General features: G+C 43.3%; 1 protein-coding gene across 1 annotated transcript in view; it reads left to right on the top strand.

Annotated features, from left to right (window-relative positions):
* Positions 1-21,474, top strand: part of LOC118402753 (CUB and sushi domain-containing protein 1-like) — a 439,121-nt gene that overhangs the window by 244,415 nt on the left and 173,232 nt on the right. The window contains exons 4-5 of the mRNA XM_035800963.1: positions 19,338-19,532; positions 20,347-20,554. Coding sequence (XP_035656856.1) covers positions 19,338-19,532; positions 20,347-20,554 — 403 coding nt within the window. The remainder of the gene's footprint in view (positions 1-19,337; positions 19,533-20,346; positions 20,555-21,474) is intronic.

The raw sequence follows: 21,474 nt of genomic DNA, 5'->3' as shown, positions 1-21,474 counted from the left end.
TCCTGTGACCACCCTCTGGAGAGCCTTGCGGTTGAGGGCGATGCAGTTGCCATACCAGGCTGTGATATAGCCTGTCAGGATGCTCTCGATTGTGCATCTGTAAAAGTTTGTCAGGGTTTTGGGTGACAAGCCAAATTTCTTCAGCCTCCTGAAGTTGAAGAGGAGCTGTTGCGCCTTCTTCACCACACTGTCTGTGTGGGTGGACCATTTCAGTTAGTCTGTATTTGTATTTATTATGGATCCCCATTAGCTGCTGTCAAAGCAGCAGCTACTCTTCCTAGGGTCCAGCATTGATTGACATGCATATTATTAATATTAGCAGATTGACATGCATATTTTTAATATTAGCTCTCTGTGAACATTCAAGGGCCAGCCGTGCAAGCCCTGTTCTGAGCCAATTGTAAGTTTGCAAGTCCTTTTTTTGTGGCACCTGACCACATGACTGAACAGTAGTGAACAGGGCCTGTAGGATCTGCCTTGTTAATAGTGTTGTTAAGAAGGCAGAGCATCACTTTATTATAGACAGACTTCTCCCCATCTTAGCTACTACTACATCAATATGTTTTGACTATGACAGTCTACAATCTAGTGTTACTCCAAGCAGTTTAGTCATCTCAACTTGCTCAATTTCCAAATTATTTATTTCAAGATTTAGTTGAGGTTTAGGGTTTAGAGAGTGTTTTGTTCCAAGTACAATGCTTTTAGTTTTAGAAATATTTTGGGCTTATTTCTTATTCCTTGCCACCCACTCTGAAACTAACTGCAGCTCTTTGTTGAGTGTTGCAGTCATTTCAGTTTCTGTAGTAGCTGACGTGTAGTGTTGAGTCATCCGCATACATAGAAACTATGGCTTCACTCAAAGTTAGTGGCATGTCGTTAGTAAAAACTGAAAAAAGCAAGGGGCCTAAACAGCTACCCTGGGGAATTCCTGATTCTTTATTTGATAGGCTTCCATTAAATAACACCCTCTGTGTTCTGTTAGACAAGTAACTCTTTATCCACATTATAGCAGCAGGTGTAAAGCCATAACACATATGTTTTTCCAGCAGCAGACTATGATCGATAATGTCAAAAACTGCACTGAAGTCTAAGACAGCCCACACAATAATTTGATCATCAATTTCTTTCAGCCAATCATCAGTCATTTGTGTAAGTGCTGTCCTTGTTGAGTGTCCTATAAGCATGCTGAAATTCTGTTTTCAATTTGTTTACTGTAAAATAGCATTGTATCTTGTCAAACACCATTTTTTCCTGAAGTTTACTAAGGGTTGGTAACAGGATGATTGGGTGGCTATTTGAGCCAGTAAAGGGGGCTTTAATATTTTTGGGTAACGGAATGACTTTAGCTTCCCTCCAGACCTGAGGGCACACGCTCTCTAGTAGGCTTAAATTGAAGATGTGGCAAATAGGAGTGGCAATATCGTCTGATATTATCCTCAGTAATTTTCCATCTAGATTGTCAGACCCTGGTGGCTTGTCATTGTTGATAGACAACAATACTTTTTTCACCTCTTCCACACTGACTTTACAGAATTCAAAAGTACAAGTCTTGTCTTTCATAATTTGGTCCGATATACTTGGATGTGTAGTGTCTGCGTTTGTTTCTGGCATGTCATCCCTATGTTTGCTTTTCTTGCCAATGAAAAAGTAATTAAAGTAGTCTGCAATATCAGTGGGCTTTGTGATGAATGAGCCATCTGAACCAATAAATGAAAAAGCTGAGTTGGCTTTTTGCCATAGCTTTTGCCTCATCCCTCTCAACCACACCATTTTTAAATTCCTCATCAATCCAAGGGGATTTCACAGTTTTTACAGTCATTTTCTTAATGGGTGCTTGCTTATTAGTAACTGGAATAAGTAGTTTCAAAATGCAGTGCAGCGTTGGTTGCTCCTCATAAATGTGTCATTACACACCACAGACCAGCAGCGTGCAGACCAGCAGCGTCTGGTTGCTCCTCATTACACACCACAGACCAGCAAATATTCTTTACATCATCAACATATGTATCACTACAAAACGTATTGTATGACCTCTTATACTGTACACTATATTAGGCCCAGCCTTTGGAACTTTGGTTTTCCTAGATATGGCTATTATATTGTGATCACTACATCCTATGGATTTGGATACTGCTTTAAAGCAAATATGTGATTAATACATGTTGATGATTTTATTCCTGTGCTGTTTGTAACTACGCTGGTAGGTTGACTGACAACTTCATCCAGGTTGCAGGCACTGGTTACACTTTGAAGTTTTTTCCTGAGTGGGCAGCTTGATGATAGACAGTCAATATATAATCACCCAGAAAATATACTTTTCTGTTGATATCACATACATTATCAAGCATTTCACACATATTTTCCAGATACTGACTGTTAGCACTTGGTGGTCTATAGCAGCTTCCCACAAGAATGGGCTTTAGGTGAGGCAGATGATCCTGTAGCGATATTACTTCAACATTATTTAACATTAGGTCTTCTCTAAGCTTTACAGTAATGTGATTCTGAATATAGACCACAACACCACCTCCGTTTGGCATTTCTGTCTTTTTGGTAGATGTTATAACCATGTATTGCTACCACGGTATCATCAAAGGAATTATCTAAGTGAGTTTCTGAGATAGTCAGAATATGAATGTTATCTGTTACAAGCAAGTTATTGACTTCATGAATCTTGTTTCTTAGGCTATATATGTTAATATGGACTATTTTTAGCACTTTTCTGTGTAGCTTGATTGTTTTTAATGCTTTACTGGGAATCTTATCAGATTCAGACTTACTCATGTTATTTACATTGGAGCTGATAGTGCTGGGTGAGCTGCATAAAGTGGTCTTCCTACTATTGCACACCGCCTCAGTGCTAACAGTGTAAATCTGGTTTACAGGCTCATGATTACTGTTTACAATAGCTGTAGGATAAACAGATGTATTCCGTGCAATTAGGGGTACATAAATTAAATTACTTACATTGTGTTTACCAATGCCCCTAAGATCATATACATTTGATGCAGCATTATGTCGACTCATTGTCACAATGGTAGGGATTAACTGAGCTGGTCTTGGATTATTTACTTGTCGTTGTTTCAACGCAGCCTTGATGTGATGTGTATGCCGAGGAACTTAAAACTTTCCACCTTCTTCACTGCTGTCCTTTCAATGTGGATAGGGGGGTGCTGTCTGCTGTTTCCTGAATTCCATGATCATCTCCTTTGTTTTTTTTATGTTCAGTGAGAGGTTGATTTCCTGACACCACACTCCGAGTGCCCTCACCTCCTCCCTGTAGGCTGTCTCGTCGTTGTTGGTAATCAAGCCCACTACTGTTGTGTTGTCTGCAAACTGGATGATTGAGTTGGAGGCGTCCATCGCCACGCAGACATGGGTGAACAGGGAGTACAGGAGGGGGCTGAGCATGTACTCTTGTCGGGCCACAGTGTTGAGGGTCAGCGAAGTGGAGATGTTGTTTCCTACCTTCACCACCTGGGGCGAAATTCCAGGACCCAATTGCACAGGGCGGGGTTGAGACCCAGTGCCTCCAGTTTGATGATGAGCTTGGAGGGTACTATGGTGTTGAATGCTGAGCTATTGTCAATGAACAGCATTCTTACATAGGTATTCCTCTTGTGCAGATGGGATAGGGCAGTGTGCAGTGTGATGACGATTGCATCGTCTGTGGACCTGTTGGGGACTGAAGTGGGTCTTGGATGGCCGGTAAGGTGGAAGTGATATGATCCTTGACTAGTCTCTCAAAGCACTTCATGATGACAGAAGTGAGTGCTACGAGGCAGTACTCATTTAGTTCAGTTATCTTTGCCTTTTTGGGTACAGGAACAATGGTGGCCATCTTGAAGCATGTGGGGACATCCGACTGGAATAGGGTAGGTTTTAATAGTCACAGTGGGTACAACATCTCTAATGCACTTCCTTATAAACTCTCTCATCGAGTCAGCGATCAATGTTGTTCCCTAAAGGCTGACCAAAACATATCCCAGTCCGCGTGATCAAAACAATCTTGATATACTCGGGAGCTGTGGGCGATGTGCACATCTATGGAGCCTGACTAGGAAGCCGCTCCGTCGGCCCCTTCTGCGTCGCCATTGTTTTGGGTCGGCTTCTGGGATTAGATCCATTGTCCTGGGTGGTGGTCCAAACACAGGATCTGCTTCGGGAACGTTGTATATTCCTGGTCGTAATGTTGGTAAGTTAACGTCGCTCTTATATCCAAAAGTTCTTCCCGGCTGTATGTAATAAGACTTAAGATTTCCTGGGGTAACGATGTAAGAAGTAAAACATAAAAAAACGAAATACTGTATAGTTTCCTAAGGACTCAAAGCGAGTCAACCATCTCTGTCGGCGCCATCTTGATTATACACATTGATAGTGAGTGTGAGGGACTGCAAGGTAGCTTCTTATCACATCTCCAAAAGTGAGCAGTTCTGGAGTGGCCCTCTTCTGTAAACCAAAACAAACTGCAGGGGATGTTACATTTAGCTGGCTAGTGATGCAATCCGTTCGGGCAGTCAGCGAAGGGAAGCAAATCCAGTCTGTTGACAGTGCAATTTCCGTCATTTCAGAGGTCGTTAAAAAGTGTACATTTGTTGTGGAAGCCGATAGATCTTAATGGATGCCCATCATTTTCACATTATATGTAATCGTTTAAATCTAGGCCTACTTGAAAACCAACTTGTGTTCCTCATTGAGCGCCCTGTAATGAGGAAGTGCATGTACTGTATATTGGAATTAAAGAGAGTTTATTCTTCACCTTTGAAAACAAACAGATCTTCACGTGAATAATGGCTTCAATGAATGACTTGGTCTTGTCTCGTCATTAAGAGGATGAAACTGACAAATAATTATGAAAAAATAAATCAATGAGGTTCATTATGCAATCACTATGCTGTCAGCACACATGAATTAATCAACATTTTTTTATCTAAAAAAAATATGCTATATGGAGACAGAGAAAGCATGATGACAGAGAAGGAAGTGTCAGGGTGAGACATAAAACAAAGTCTCAAAAAGTGCATGCAAAGTGAACAACACTGCATAATAAATGTCCCTCAGCTGTGACACAATTTAAAGACACAAACATTTATTTAGACAGAAAGGCTTCCATTGATTTCTGCATTAAAGGAAAAATCCACATTAAAACTCTATTTTCATATTTTTTATAAAATAAATTTTTTATTTGTCACATGCCCCGAACACAACAGTTGTAGGCTTTACAGTGAAATGCTTACTTACGAGCCCTTTCCCAACAATGCAGGGTTAAAAAGTAAGAACATGTAAGGGGAAATAGTAACACAATAAAATAACATTAACGAGACTACCGAGTCAATGTGCAGGGGTACGAGGTAATTGAGGTAATTGAGGTTGTCAGTTTTTCAGGACCCTGTCTTTCAAAGATAATTCGTCAAAATCCAAATAACTTCACAGATCTTCATTGTAAAGGGTTTAAGCACTGTTTCCCATGCTTGTTCAATGACCCATAAACAATTAATGAACACGCACCTGTGGGACGGTCGTTAAGACACTAACAGCTTACAGACTTTAGGCAATTAAGGTCACAGTTATGAAAACACTAAAGAGGACTTTCTACTGACTCCCAGGGTCCCTGCTCATCTGCGTGAGTGTGCTTTGGGCATGCTGCAAGGAGGCATGAGGACTGCAGATGTGGCCAGGGCAATAAATTGCAATGTCTGTACTGTGAGACGCCTAAGACAGCGCTACAGGGAGACAGGACGGACAGCTGATCATCCTTGCAGTGGCAGACCACGTGTAACAACACCTGCACAGGATCGGTAGATCTGAACATCACACATGCGGGACAGGTACAGGATGAAAACAACAACTGCCTGAGTTACACTAGGAATGCACAATCCCTCCATCAGTGCTCAGACTGTCCACAATAGGCTGAGAGAGGCTGGACTGAGGGCTTGTAGGCCTGTTGTAAGGAAGGTCCTCACCAGACATCACCGGCAACAACGTCGCCTATGGGCACAAACCCACCGTCTCTGGACCAGACAGGACTGGCAAAAAGTGCTCTTCCCTGATGAGTCGCGGTTTTGTCTCACCGGGGGTGATGGTCGGATTTGCGTTTATCGTCAAAGGAATGAGCATTACACCGAGGCCTGTACTCTGGAGCGGGATCCATTTTGAGGTGGAGGGTTTGTCATTGTCTGAAGCGGTGTGTCACAGCATCATCGGACTGAGCTTGTTGTCATTGCAGGCAATCTCAATGCTGTGCGTTACAGGGAAGACATCCTCCTCCCTCATGTGGTACCCTTCCTGCAGGCTCATCCTGACATGACCCTCCAGCATGACAATGCCACCAGCCATACTGCTCGTTCTGTGCGTGAATTCCTGCAAGACAGGAATGTCCGTGTTCTGCCATGGCCAGCGAAGAGCCCGGATCTCAATCCCATTGAGCACGTCTGGGACCTGTTGGATCGAAGGGTGAGGGCTAGGGCCATTCCCCCCAGAAATGTCTGGGAACTTGCAGGTGCCTTGGTGGAAGAGTGGGGTAACATTTCACAGCAAGAACTCGCAAATCTGGTGCAGTCCATGAGGAGGAGATGCACTGCAGTACTTATTGCAGCTGGTGGCCACACCAGATACTGACTGTTAGTTTTGATTTTGACCCCTCCTTTGTTCACGGACACATTATTCAATTTCTGTTAGTCACATGTCTGTGAAACTTGTTCAGTTTATGTCTCAGTTGTTGAATCTTGTTCTGGTCATACAAATATTTACACGTTAAGTTTGCTGAATAAACATAGTTGACAGTGAGGGGTCGTTTCTTTTTTTGCTGAGTTTATGTACATGTAGGTAGGGGAAAAAATTACTTGGCAATCAGGATAGATAATAAATGGAGTAGCAGCATATGTGAAGAGTGTGAAAGTGTGTGTGTGAGTGTCATCAATATAGGTGTGTGTGTTTTGTGTGTGAGCGTGTGAGCTGTACCGTGCATTCGTAAAGTATTCAGACCCCTTCAGACCCCTTCACTTTTTCAAAATGTTGTTACGTTACAGCATTATTCTAAAATTTATCAAATACCCCATAATGATAAAGCAAAAGCTGGTTTTAAGACATTTTGGAAAAAGTTTGGAAAGGCACACACCTGTTTATATAACGTCCCACTGTTGACATTGCATGTCATAACAAAAACCAATCCATGAGGTTTAAGGAATTGTCCATAAAGCTCCAAGACAGGATTGTGTCGAGGCACAGATCTGGGGAAGGGTACTAAAAAATGTCTGCAGCATTGAAGGTCCGCAAGAACACAGTGGTCCGCAAGAACATCATTCTTAAATGGAAGAAATTTGGAACCACCAAGACTCTTCATAGAGCTGGCTGCCGGGCTAAACTGAGCAATCGGGGGTCAGGGAGTCGACGAAGAAGCCAACTGTCACTCTGACAGAGCTCTACACTATGTCTGTGGTGATGGGAGAACCTTCCAGAAGGACAACCATCTCTGCAGCACTCCACCAATCAGGCCTTTATGGTAGAGTGGGCAGAAGGAAGCCACTACTCGGTAAATGGCACATGACAGCCCGCTTGGAATTTTCAAGATTCCCTGGTCTGATGAAACCAAGATTGAACTCTTTGACCTGAATGCCAAGCGTCACGTCTGGAGGAAACCTGGCACCATCCCTACGGTGAAGCATGGTGGTGGCAGCATCATGTTGTGGCAATGTTTTTCAGTGGCAGGGACTAGGAAACTAGTCAGGATCATCGAGGGAAAGATGAACGGAGCAAAGTACAGAGAGATCCTTGATGAAAACCTGCTTCAGAGCGCTCAGGACATCAGACTGGAGCAATTGTTCACCTTCCAACAGGACAACGACCCTAAGCACACAGCCAAAACAAGACAGGAGTGGCTTCGGGACAGGTCTCTGAAAGTCCTTGAGTGACCCAGCCAGAGCCCAGACTTGAACCCGAACAAACATCTATGGAGAGATCTAAAAATAGCAGTGCAGCGACACTCCCCCTCCAATCTGATAGAGCTTGAGAGGATCTGCAGAGAAGACTGGGAGAAACTCCCGAAAACAGGTGTACCAAGCTTGTAGCGTCATATCCAAAAAGACTCGAGACTGTAATCGCTGCCAAAGTTGCTTCAACAATGTACTGAGGAAAGGGTCTGAATACTTGTGAAAATGTGATATTTACATTTTTTTGTTGTAATACATTTGCAACATTTTTGAAAAAACTGGTTTTGCTTTGTCAGTATGGTGTGTAGATTGATGAGGAAAAATAATACGGCTGTAACATAACAAAATGTAGAAAAAGTCAAGTGGCGTGAATACTTTTTGAATGGACTGTCGTGTGTGTGTGTGTGTGTGTGTGTGTGTGTGTGTGTGTGTGTGTGTGTGTGTGTGTGTGTGTGTGTGTGTGTGTGTGTGTGTGTGTGTGTGTGTGTGTGTGTGTGTGTGTGTGTGTGTGTGTTGGAGTGTCAGTGTATTATGTGTGGGTAGTGTCCAGTGAGTGTCCATAGAGCCGGTGCAGGAGTGTCAGTGTATTATGTGTGGGTAGTGTCCAGTGAGTGTCCATAGAGCCGGTGCAGGAGTGTCAGTGTATTATGTGTGGGTAGTGTCCAGTGAGTGTCCATAGAGCCGGTGCAGGAGTGTCAGTGTATTATGTGTGGGTAGTGTCCAGTGAGTGTCCATAGAGCCGGTGCAGGAGTGTCAGTGTATTATGTGTGGGTAGTGTCCAGTGAGTGTCCATAGAGCCGGTGCAGGAGTGTCAGTGTATTATGTGTGGGTAGTGTCCAGTGAGTGTCCATAGAGCCGGTGCAGGAGAGTCAGTGTATTATGTGTGAGTGTGTGGGTAGTGTCCAGTGAGTGTCCATAGAGCCGGTGCAGGAGAGTCAGTGTAGTATGTGTGAGTGTGTGGGTAGTGTCCAGTGAGTGTCCATAGAGCCGGTGCAGGAGAGTCAGTGTAGTATGTGTGAGTGTGTGGGTAGAGTCCAGTGAGTGTCCATAGAGCCGGTGCAGGAGTGTCAGTGTATTATGTGTGGGTAGTGTCCAGTGAGTGTCCATAGAGCCGGTGCAGGAGTGTCAGTGTATTATGTGTGGGTAGTGTCCAGTGAGTGTCCATAGAGCCGGTGCAGGAGAGTCAGTGTATTATGTGTGAGTAGTGTCCAGTGAGTGTCCATAGAGCCGGTGCAGGAGAGTCAGTGTATTATGTGTGGGTAGTGTCCAGTGAGTGTCCATAGAGCCGGTGCAGGAGTGTCAGTGTATTATGTGTGAGTAGTGTCCAGTGAGTGTCCATAGAGCCGGTGCAGGAGAGTCAGTGTAGTATGTGTGAGTGTGTGGGTAGTGTCCAGTGAGTGTCCATAGAGCCGGTGCAGGAGAGTCAGTGTAGTATGTGTGAGTGTGTGGGTAGAGTCCAGTGAGTGTCCATAGAGCCAGTGACAATTAGCTTTTTTAAAGTTTTGTATCTCAACTTGATTGCTGAGATGCAAAACATTTTGGGATAGTATCAACAGTGGACTAATGAAAAGAAAAAACAAAATATCGTTTTGAGTGGATTTTACCTTTAAAGGTGAAATATCAGTTTCTGTATATTTGGCATGGGGAGGAAAGGAAAGTGAGTCATTCCTTCAGGAAATCTACATTTTATTTGGAAGATGTGCCATGGGCCTTAATAATAAACACCATACATACTGTAACATGTTGTTTTCCACCAAAGGCTGTTGCTCATGATTTAATAATACTAATAATTTATGTAATTTCTATAGTGCTTTTCATGGCAATGTCAAAGTACTTAATACATCATTATTGTTGGCTAGGTCAACCAATAGGGGCCAAGTCTTTGAGTGCATGCATCCTCCAAATATGGAAAAGGACAGTTTATGGCTTGATCAGAGTAAGGTGGTCAGATAGATGGGTTGATGAAGAGTCTGGTGGCGATCTTGTAGAGGGCTATTCTGGGAACCAGCCAAGCAATGGGTGTAATTTTCTGTCTGTAGGCCTTCTTATTCTAATTTACATTTTCTCATTGTAATATAATTTGGCCTATATTTTTTGTCTGCTTCTCAAGAATGTTGCTAATAGAATTCAAGCTATGAGATAACTATTTAATCTAAAAATCTGGAGCGTCTCAAAATCTTCACATTGTCTGTCAACTACTGCATCTTCGCTCATGTAGCCATTACAATCGTGTGTTTGTAGTAATCCCTTGATTCATCAAGAAGGCTGGGAGCCTCGTTTTGACAGTGCTAAAAAGAGACTATATTACTCCCAATACCAGTTACAGCATTTATTTCAAAAACCCAAATGGTGAGGCATCCATCCGAAGGCAGGAATAATTTATGAGGGTTTTGATTACAACCGTGCTGATACATAGTGCATGCGATGTAGCCGGAAAACTGCTGCATTTCAAACTCTTTTTAAAATGTCTTCTAGATCTTAACCAATCCTGGTCATTTTACACATTTTAGGGGATGTAGGTTATGCTAATTGTGCAGCCTTACAGTCTTCTCTTCATTACTCATGTGTTTATATTAACATTAGTGTATGTACGGTACCTATTCTTGTTTTGTCTAAGGCAGGACAGTACTGTGACAGAGATGGTCTGATCCACTGGTTTAGCAGTGTGCCACAGATAGTCCCACTGGTTTAGCAGTGTAGCAGAGACGGTCTGATCCACTGGTTTAGCAGTGTGCCACAGATAGTCCCAGTGGTTTATCAGTGTGCCACAGATAGTCCCACTGGTTTAGCAGTGTGCCACAGATAGTCCCACTGGTTTAGCAGTGTGCCACAGATAGTCCCACTGGTTTAGCAGTGTAGCAGAGACGGTCTGATCCACTGGTTTAGCAGTGTGGCAGAGACGGTCTGATCCACTGGTTTAGCAGTGTGCCACAGATAGTCCCACTGGTTTAGCAGTGTGCCACAGATAGTCCCACTGGTTTAGCAGTGTGGCAGAGACGGTCTGATCCACTGGTTTAGCAGTGTGGCAGAGACGGTCTGATCCACTGGTTTAGCAGTGTGCCACAGATAGTCCCACTGGTTTAGCAGTGTGCTACAGATAGTCCCACTGTTTTAGCAGTGTGGCAGAGATGGTCTGATCCACTGGTTTAGCAGTGTGCCACAGATAGTCCCACTGGTTTAGCAGTGTGCCACAGATAGTCCCACTGGTTTAGCAGTGTGCCACAGATAGTCCCACTGGTTTAGCAGTGTGCCACAGATTGTCCCACTGTTTTAGCAGTGTGGCAGATCTGGTTTAGCTGATCCACTGGTTTAGCAGTGTGCCACAGATAGTCCCACTGTTTTAGCAGTGTGGCAGAGATGGTCTGATCCACTGGTTTAGCAGTGTGCCACAGATAGTCCCACTGGTTTAGCAGTGTGCTGCAGATAGTCCCACTGTTTTAGCAGTGTGGCAGAGATGGTCTGATCCACTGGTTTAGCAGTGTGCCACAGATAGTCCCACTGGTTTAGCAGTGTGCCACAGATAGTCCCACTGGTTTAGCAGTGTGCCACAGATAGTCCCACTGGTTTAGCAGTGTGCCACAGATAGTCCCACTGGTTTAGCAGTGTGGCAGAGACGGTCTGATCCACTGGTTTAGCAGTGTGGCAGAGACGGTCTGATCCACTGGTTTAGCAGTGTGCCACAGATAGTCCCACTGGTTTAGCAGTGTGCTACAGATAGTCCCACTGTTTCAGCAGTGTGGCAGAGATGGTCTGATCCACTGGTTTAGCAGTGTGCCACAGATAGTCCCACTGGTTTAGCAGTGTGCCACAGATAGTCCCACTGGTTTAGCAGTGTGCCACAGATAGTCCCACGGGTTTAGCAGTGTGCTACAGATAGTCCCACTGGTTTAGCAGTGTGCCACAGATAGTCCCACTGGTTTAGCAGTGTGCCACAGATAGTCCCACTGGTTTAGCAGTGTGCCACAGATAGTCCCACTGGTTTAGCAGTGTAGCAGAGAAGGTCTGATTCATAAGGGAAAGGAGGCGAGGGGAGGACTCAGCCACCATACTGAACCTGGGGGCTTGTATCAGGCTTTCAGTACCCCATGCATTTTATTTCCAGTTAGGAACTGCAATTAGACATTTAGCTCATTCAAGCTTTAATCAGCACAGAAGTAGTTATTTCATAGGTCCACAGAACAGAGTACTAAGGAGGCAGCATTTGCATTTGGGGCATGCAGTTATTTATTTATATCGAATTACATGTATTTGAATTAAACCGGAATATCCATGACTTAGGTGCCTTAGATGAAATGAGGGAACAAATAAAGCGTCTAGTAAACTTGAAGCACTGTCCATCTGACTTTGAGATAATACTGATATATATATATATAGTATTCTGTAATATATATAATTTGATGATGTTCTATTTCTGTCATAAAGTATCAAAATTCTATCCAGAATTCCATCAGAAGTGTAGATTAAAGCCATTCTCAGTGGTAGGGTAAAATAACATTTGCCTCTTATTTTGTGTGGCAGACTGGTCCCAAGGCTGATATGTGTTGTTTAGGAGTTGACAGGATGTAACAATGCTCTTTGACAGGATGTAACAATGCTCTTTGACAGGATGTAACAATGCTCTTTGACAGGATGTAACAATGCTCTTTGACAGGATGTAACAATGCTCTTTGACAGGATGTAACAATGCTCTTTGCTGTAACTTTGACAGGATGTAACAATGCTCTTTGACAGGATGTAACAATGCTCTTTGACAGGATGTAACAATGCAATGCTCTTTGACAGGATGTAACAATGCTCTTTGACAGGATGTAACCATGCTCTTTGACAGGATGTAACAATGCTCTTTGACAGGATGTAACAATGCTCTTTGACAGGATGTAACAATGCTCTTTGACAGGATGTAACAATGCTCTTTGACAGGATGTAACAATGCTCTTTGACAGGATGTAACAATGCTCTTTGACAGGATGTAACAATGCTCTTTGACAGGATGTAACAATGCTCTTTGACAGGATGTAACAATGCTCTTTGACAGGATGTAACAATGCTCTTTGACAGGATGTAACAATGCTCTTTGACAGGATGTAACAATGCTATGTAACAATGCTAAAAACAATGCTCTTTGAAGGAAAAATGCTGCATGATCCCTGGAAGTTGAGGTTTTGGAACGTATCTTAAAAAACAAGAAAACTGCTACTTGCACAATGTACAATAAAATATTAATACAGTCCCTTATTTCTGGTATCTGTTGGGTTGTGCCGAAGTAGAGATGTTATATTCTAAAAGACAGGCAATGTTTTGTTTTAAGATCGATGAAGTTTTCATTTTACCCTAGTGACTTTTTATTTATGTGTGAGAACATTGATGCATTCCATTCAATTTGAATTCTTTCAACTAACAAAATACATGAATGAATGATGCATGTTTAAATACTCCAGCAATGAATTTCTAGGTACAAAGTTGTAGTTACAATGTTGTAGTTACTACTTTGTAGTTCTCCTGAAACAGAGACTTTACCAAATTTAAGCTTAGTCTAATTAAAGATTCCATATGCACAAAAATATTATTTCTCTCAAGTTTTGTGCACAAATGTGTTTACATCCCTGTTAGAGAGCATCTTATCAAATTGTATTTGTCACATACACATATTTAGCAGATGTTATTGCGGGTGAATAGAAATGGTTGTGTTTCTAGTGGCATTGACTAAAATACGGTAGAATAGAATACAGTATATACATATGAGATGAGTAAAGTAGTATGTAAACATTATTAAAGTGACTAGTGTTCCATTATTTAAGTGGCCAGTGATTCCATGTCTATGTTTATAGGGCAGCAGCCTCCAAGGTGCAAGGTTACGTAACCGGGTGGTGATGGCTATTTAACAGTCTGATGACCTTGAGATAGAAGCTGTTTTTCCAGTCTCTCGGTCCCAGCTTTAATACACCTGTACTGACCTCGCATGGGGTATGTGTGTAAAAGATGGCGCCGGAGGAGATGGCCGCCGGAGGAGATGGTCTCCTAACCAATTGTGCTATTATGTGGGGGGTTTTCCGGGATAGTTGTAAACTATTTTGTACATAATGTTTCTGCAACCGTATCTTACGGCAGAAAAGAGCTTCTGGATATCAGGACAGCGATCACTCACCTCGGATTAGACAAAGAGCTTCTGGATATCAGGACTGCGATCACTCACCTCGGATTAGACAAAGAACTTCTGGATATCAGGACAGTGATCATTCACCTCGGATTAGACAAAGAGCTTCTGGATATCAGGACAGCGATCACTCACCTCGGATTAGACAAAGAGCTTCTGGATATCAGGACAGCGATCACTCACCTCGGATTAGACAAAGAGCTTCTGGATATCAGGACAGCGATCACTCACCTCGGATTAGACAAAGATCTTCTAGATATCAGGACAGCGATCACTCACCTCGGATTAGACAAAGATTTCTTCAACAACAACAACAGCAGCAAGCAGGACTCACACAATATTCTCCAAACACCCCACAGGGCAGACATCCCAATTATTCGCAAAAGGAAACGACGGAGAGGACAAAGAGACGGATGCCTCGTACGGACCCGCAGAAGACAACTAGGAAAGCTGCAGTTACCGTCAATATTACTCGCCAACGTGCAATCATTGGACAATAAACTAGACGTGGTAAGATAACGAATATCCTACCAACAGGACCTAAAAAACTGTAATATCCTATGCTTCACGGAATCGTGGCTGAATGACGACATGGATATTCAGTTAGAAGGATACACTCTGCACCGGCAGGATAGAACAGCACACTCCGGTAAGACGAGGGGGGGCGGTCTGTGCATATTTGTAAACAACAGCTGGTGCACGAAATCTAAGGAAGTCTCTAGATTTTGCTCGCCTGATGTTGAGTATATTGTGATAAACTGCAGGCCAGACTACTTGCCTAGAGAGTTCTCAGCTATACTTTTTGTGGCTGTTTATTTACCACAACAGACAGATGCTGGCACTAAGACAGCACTCAGTCAGCTGTATAAGGAAATAAGCAAACAGGAAACCACTCACCCAGATGCGGCGCTCCTAGTGGCCGGAGACTTTAATGCAGGGAAACTTAAATCAGTTCTACCAAATCTCTATCAACATGTTAAATGTGCAACCAGACACAGATGTACTCCAAATCAAATCAAATCAAATCTAATGTATTTATATAGCCCTTCGTACATCAGCTGATATCTCAAAGTGCTGTACAGAAACCTAGACTAAAACCCCAAACAGCAAGCAATGCAGGTGTAGAAGCACTCCACACACAGAGACGAGAAAAAGCTCTCCCTCGGCCCTCCATTTGGTAAATCCGACTACAACTCTATCCTCGTGATTCCTGCTTACAAGCAAACATTTAAGCAGGAAGCACCAGTGACTTGGTCGATAAAAAAATGGTCAGATGAAGCAGATGCTAAACTACAGAACTGCTTTGCTATCACAAACTGGAACATGTTCTGGGATTCTTCCGATGACATTGAGGAATATACCACATCAGTCACTGGCTTTATCAATAAGTGCATTGAGGACGTCGTCCCCTCCTCAGTGACTGTACGTACATACCCCAACCAGAAGCCTGTGCTTGCAAACTATTACAGACTACAAAGGGAAGCACAGCCGCGAGCTGCCCAGTGACACGAGCCGACCAGACGAGCTAAATCACTTCTATGCTCGCTTCGAGGCAAGCAACACTGAGGCATGCATGAGAGCGTCAGCTGTTCCGGACGACTGTGTGATCACGCTCTCTGTAGCCGACGTGAGTAAGACCTTTAAACATGTCAACATACACAAGGCTGCGGTGCCAGATGGATTATCAGGACGTGTGCTCCGGGCATGTGCTGACCAACTGGCAGGTGTCTTCACTGACATTTTCATCATGTCCCTGATTGAGTCTGTAATACCAACATGCTTCAAGCAGACCACCATAGTCCCTGAGCCCAAGAACACAAAGGCAACCTGCCTAAATGACTACAGACCCGTGGCACTCACGTACGTAGCCATGAAGTGCTTTGAAAGGCTGGTAATGGCTCACATCAACACCATTATCCCAGAAACCCTAGACCCACTCCAATTTGCATACCGCCCAAACAGATCCTCAGATGATGCAATCTCTATTGCACTCCACACTGCCCTTCGCACCTGGACAAAAGGAACACCAATGTGAGAATGCTGTTCATTGACAACAGCTCAGCGTTCAACACCATAGTACCCTCAAAACTCATCACTAAGCTAAGGATCCTGGACTTCCTGACAGGCCACCCCCAGGTGGTGAGGGTAGGTAGGAACACATCTGCCACGCTGATCCTCAACACTGGAGCTCCCCAGGGGTGCGTGCTCAGTCCACTCCTGTACTCCCTGTTCACCCACGACTGAATGGCCAGGCACGACTCCAACACCATCATTAAGTTTGCTGACGACACAACAGTGGTAGTCCTTATCACCGGCAACAACGAGAGTCTATAGGGAGGAGGTCAGAGACCTGGCCGGGTGGTGCCAGAATAGCAACCTATCCCTTAATGTAATCAAGACTAAGGAGATGATTGTGGACTACAGGAAAAGGAGCACCGAGCACGTCCCCATTCTCATTGACGGGGCTGTATTGGTGCAGGTTTAGAGCTTCAAATTCCTTGGTGTCCACATCAACAGCAAACTAGTTTGGATCAAACACACCAAGACAGTCGTGAAGAGGGCACGACAAAGCATATTCCCCCTCAGGAAACTAAAATGATTTGGCAGGGGTCCTGAGATCCTCAAAAGGTTCTACAGCTGCAACATCGAGAGCATCCTGACCGCCATCACTGCCTGGTATTGCAATTGCTCGGCCTCCGACCGCAAGGCACTTCAGAGAGTAGTGCGTACGGCCCAGTACATCACTGGGGCAAAGCTGCCTGCCATCCAGGACCTCTACACCCTGCAGTGTCAGACGAAGGCCATAAAAATTGTCAAAGACCCCAGCCACCCCAGTCATAGACTGTTCTCTCTAATACAGCATGGCAAGCGGTACCAGAGTGCCAAGTCTAGGACAAAAAGGCTTCTCAACAGTTTTTACCCCCAAGCCATAAGACTCCTGAACAGGTAACCAATGGTTACCTGGACTATTTGCATTGTGTGCCCCCCCTAACCCCTCTTTTATGCTGCTGCTAATCTCTGTTTATCTTATATGCATAGTCACTTTAACTATACATTCATGTACATACTACCTCAATTGGCCCGACCAACCAGTGCTCCCGCACATTGGCTAATCGGGCTATCTGCATTGTCTCCCACCACCCGCCAACCCCTCTTTTTACGCTTCTGCTACTCTCTGTTCATCATATATGCACAGTCACTTTAACGATACCTACATGTACATACTACCTCAATAAGCCTGACTAACAGGTGTCTGTATATAGCCTTGGTACTCGTTTTTCAAATGTCTTTCTACTGTTGTTTTATTTCTTTACTTACCTACACACACACACACACACACACACATACACACACACATACCTTTTTTTGGCACCATTGGTTAGAGCCTGTAAGTAAGCATTTCACTGTAAGGTTTAAACCTGTTGTATTCGGCGCACATGACAAATAAACTTTGAGTGCAGTTGCCTTACCAGGTTGTGATACAGCCCAACAGGATGCTCTCAATTGTGCATCTGTAAAAGTTTGTGAGGGTCTTAGGGGCCAAGCCAAATTTATTCAGCCTCACCACACTGTCTATGTTGGTGGACCATTCCAGATTCACAGTGATGTGTACGCCGAGGAACTTGAAGCTTTCCACCTTCTCTACTGTGGTCCTGTCGAGGTGGATAAGGGCGTGCTCCCTCTGCTGTTTCCTGAAGTCCACGATCAGCTCCTTAATTTTGTTGCGGTTGAGGGAGAGGTCGTTTTCATGGCACCATTTGCCAAGACAATACATCCACCTAAGAAATGTGGTGTATCCAAAAGGTGATTAAACAGCATGATCATTACACAGGTGCACCTTGTGCTGGGGACAATCAAAGGCCACTCTAAAATGTATGTGCAGTTGGCATGCTGACTGCAGTAATGTCCACCAGAGCTGTTGCCAGTGAATTGAATGTACATTTCTCAACCATAAGCCGTTTCCAACATCGTGTTAGAGAATTTGGCAGTACATCCAACGGGTCTCACAACCGCACACCACGTGTAACCACGCCAGCCCAGGAACTCCACAGCTGGCTTCTTCACCTGCTGGATCTTCTGAGACCAGCCACCCAGATAACTGATGAAACTGTAGGTTTGAAAAACCAAAGATTTCTGCACAAACTGTCAGAAACCGTCTCAGGGAAGCTCATTTGCATGCTCGTCGTCCTCACCATGGTCTTGACCTGGCTGCTGTTCGACGTCGTAGCTGACCCTCGATGGCCACTGGCACCCTAGAGAAGTGGGCTGGCATAAGCTAAGGGCAATGAACACAATTGCATTTTATCGATGGCAATTTGAATGCACAGAGATACCATGATGAGATCCTGTGGCCCATTGTCATGCCATTCAACTGCCGCCAGCATGATAATGCATTGCCCCGTGTAGCATACGTAGAATTTATGCACACATGACTGACTGTAAGTCGCTTTGGATAAAAGCGTCTGCTAAATGGCATATATTATATTATTATTATATTAGCAAGGATCTGTACACAATTCCTGGAAGGATTTTTTTTCCCAGTTCTTCCATGGCCTATATACTCAACAGACATGTCACCCATTGAACATGTTTGGGATGCAACGTGTTCCAGTTCCCACCAATATCCAACAACTTTACACAGCCATTGAAGAAGAGTGGGAAAACATTCCACAGGCCACAATCAACAGCCTGATCAACTCTATGCGAAGGAGATGTATCTCGCTGCATGAGACAAATGGTGGTCACACCAGATACTGTCTGTTTTTTTGATCCACACCCCTACCAGTCATGTGAAATCCATAGAATTACTGATTTCCTTACATGAACCACAACTCAGTAAAATCTTTGAAAGTGTTGCATGTTGTGTTTATATTTTTGTTCAGTGTAAAAATAAAGTGGAACAGTAAATGTAACCATAAAAACTGACTAGCAGAACTACACAATATTATATAATTGACCTTCAAATTGTCTTTGTGAAAGATGGATGTTGACTCCACTGTTGTGACAGAACAGAGGTGGTTGAGTATGCAACTCATATATTCTTGTGGGTGATGAGGACCTGAAATGATCTTGGTGCTGGACCAGCATTGTGGAGTCGTGAGAGAAATAATCGCTCTTGGTTCATAGAATTTTTTATGCCAAAACGGGTTCACGGCCCAAAACAAGTTTGGAAAGCCCTGTGCTAGACTCGACAACAGAATAACACTGGGGTCTGCCATGTAATTAAAAGTATTATCTTTTGTTTTGTTTTTCAGTGCTACCAAGTCACACATGTGGAAATCCAGGGTTGATACCAAAAGGAGTAATTCATGGAACAAGGTACAACATTGGAGACAAGATCCGTTACAGTTGTCTCATGGGATATATACTGGAGGGACATGCTGCACTCACTTGTATTGTGAGTCCAGGTACCGGTGCATCGTGGGACTTTCCAGCACCATTTTGTCGGGGTAAGACACCGTTTGTAGTGTATTTACATATAATATCATATTATTTTACAATACTGTTTGGAGGGTAAGAAATTCCCTGGATCATCATTTAGCTGTGTTGATCCTGGATCATCATTTAGCTGTGTTGATCCTGAATCATCATTTAGTTGTGTTGATCCTGAATCATCATTTAGTTGTGTTGATCCTGAATCATCATTCAGTTGTGTTGATCCTGAATCATCATTCAGTTGTGTTGATCCTGAATCATCATTTAGTTGTGTTGATCCTGGATCATCATTCAGTTGTGTTGATCCTGGATCATCATTTAGTTGTGTTGATCCTGGATCGTCATTCAGTTGTGTTGATCCTGGATCATCATTTAGTTGTGTTGATCCTGGAACTTCATTTAGTTGTGTTGATCCTGGATCATCATTTAGCTGTGTTGATCCTGGATCATCATTGAGTTGTGTTGATCCTGGATCATTATTTAGTTGTGTTGATCCTGGATTATCCTTGAACATGGAGTATCATCAAATCATAGGTTTTAGAGGTCTTAGGAAGGTCACAAGGCAGTAGCTTCCAATGGCCACTGTTTTGGTTGTTCAACTTGCAACAACAACCACATTTATTTGACAGATTTGCCAATCTTGTGTCAGGAACAAGGCCAATATTAGTTGCTGTAAAGCCTTCATCTCTTACTAGTAAATATTTGTCCACTCAATAGGAGCTGAAAAAATAGAGAGTCAGGACTCAGTCGAGAGTGATTTATTTTAGAAGAGCAAGTTGTGACCCAGTCAGTAATGCAATTGTCTCTCACTTATTTTCTTCATTTTAGCTGAAGGAGCTTGTGGTGGGACATTGAGGGGAACAACAGGGACGATATCAAGTCCACACTTCCCCTCGGAGTATGAGAATAATGCAGACTGCACATGGAGTATTCTGGCTGAACCAGGGGACACCATCGCCCTAGTCTTCAGCGATTTCCAGCTGGAAGACAGATACGACTTCCTGGAGATAAGTGGGACTGAGGCACCATCAATATGGTAAGTAATTAACAAACACAATATAATTAAAGCACCTAATTCCTTGTATTCTAATGGTGGCAACTGTCATGGCATCACTGCTCTGCTGATTACTAGCAAAGTAATTTATGGTGATTCACAAATGTATGAAAGCAATTTAAGTTAGTGTTTTTGTGTTATACAGTTGATCCCAGTATGTCAATAACAGACCTTTATTTTCCATTGAGAGAATGCAAAGATGAGTCACTAAAGTTGTACAGGACCTCACACCACTTTTGGAGAATAGATCATAATGTTTAAGTTTGTCCTGTCAAGAGCTGAGACATTTCAGGTCTTGAAACCTGACACTTCAATAACCGGTTCATTTGAAAATTCCTTGACAAAATAATATTCAAGGCCTATTGTCAACGTAATGCTACTGCAATGCAGAGCACTATAGTGTGTTCTGAGCAGAATGGGATGAAACATCTGTATTTAAACACATACACAGCCTGTGAAGACTGTTGAAACTACCTGTGAAGACTGTTGATTAGGCTTCCATTTCTGTTAGGGAATTCCATTTAAAAACAATGTGTCCATTTTAGGACACCCTCATTCCAACGTCCTTCACACTAGTTGTGGTAACTTGACAGGGAATGCCCACACGCATTTCAATATGACTTTCCTTTACTTTCAACTTAAGAAATAAAAGGTGTACAGCCATGTACAAACGGTGCAAATACAGCTTAACGATACAGCCCTCTCAACATGTGGTAGAGTCACATTCTACAGATCCGTTGGGGTGATGACATCATCCAAGGGGAAAGGTCACAGTCATTGCCAATAATAACATTGCACACATGAATAGCAATCATACTATACAGCAGGTACAATACATATTCAATGCCATGATTTATATAGTGTCCACACTGTAACACTAGTGATCACTACCGATATGGAAA

The sequence above is a fragment of the Oncorhynchus keta genome, chromosome 24, assembly GCF_023373465.1.
Source record: "Oncorhynchus keta strain PuntledgeMale-10-30-2019 chromosome 24, Oket_V2, whole genome shotgun sequence".
Classification (NCBI taxonomy): Eukaryota; Metazoa; Chordata; class Actinopteri; order Salmoniformes; family Salmonidae; genus Oncorhynchus; species Oncorhynchus keta.
The sequence above is the reverse complement of the archived record's forward strand: the minus strand, read 5'-3'. Positions and strand labels throughout refer to the sequence as shown.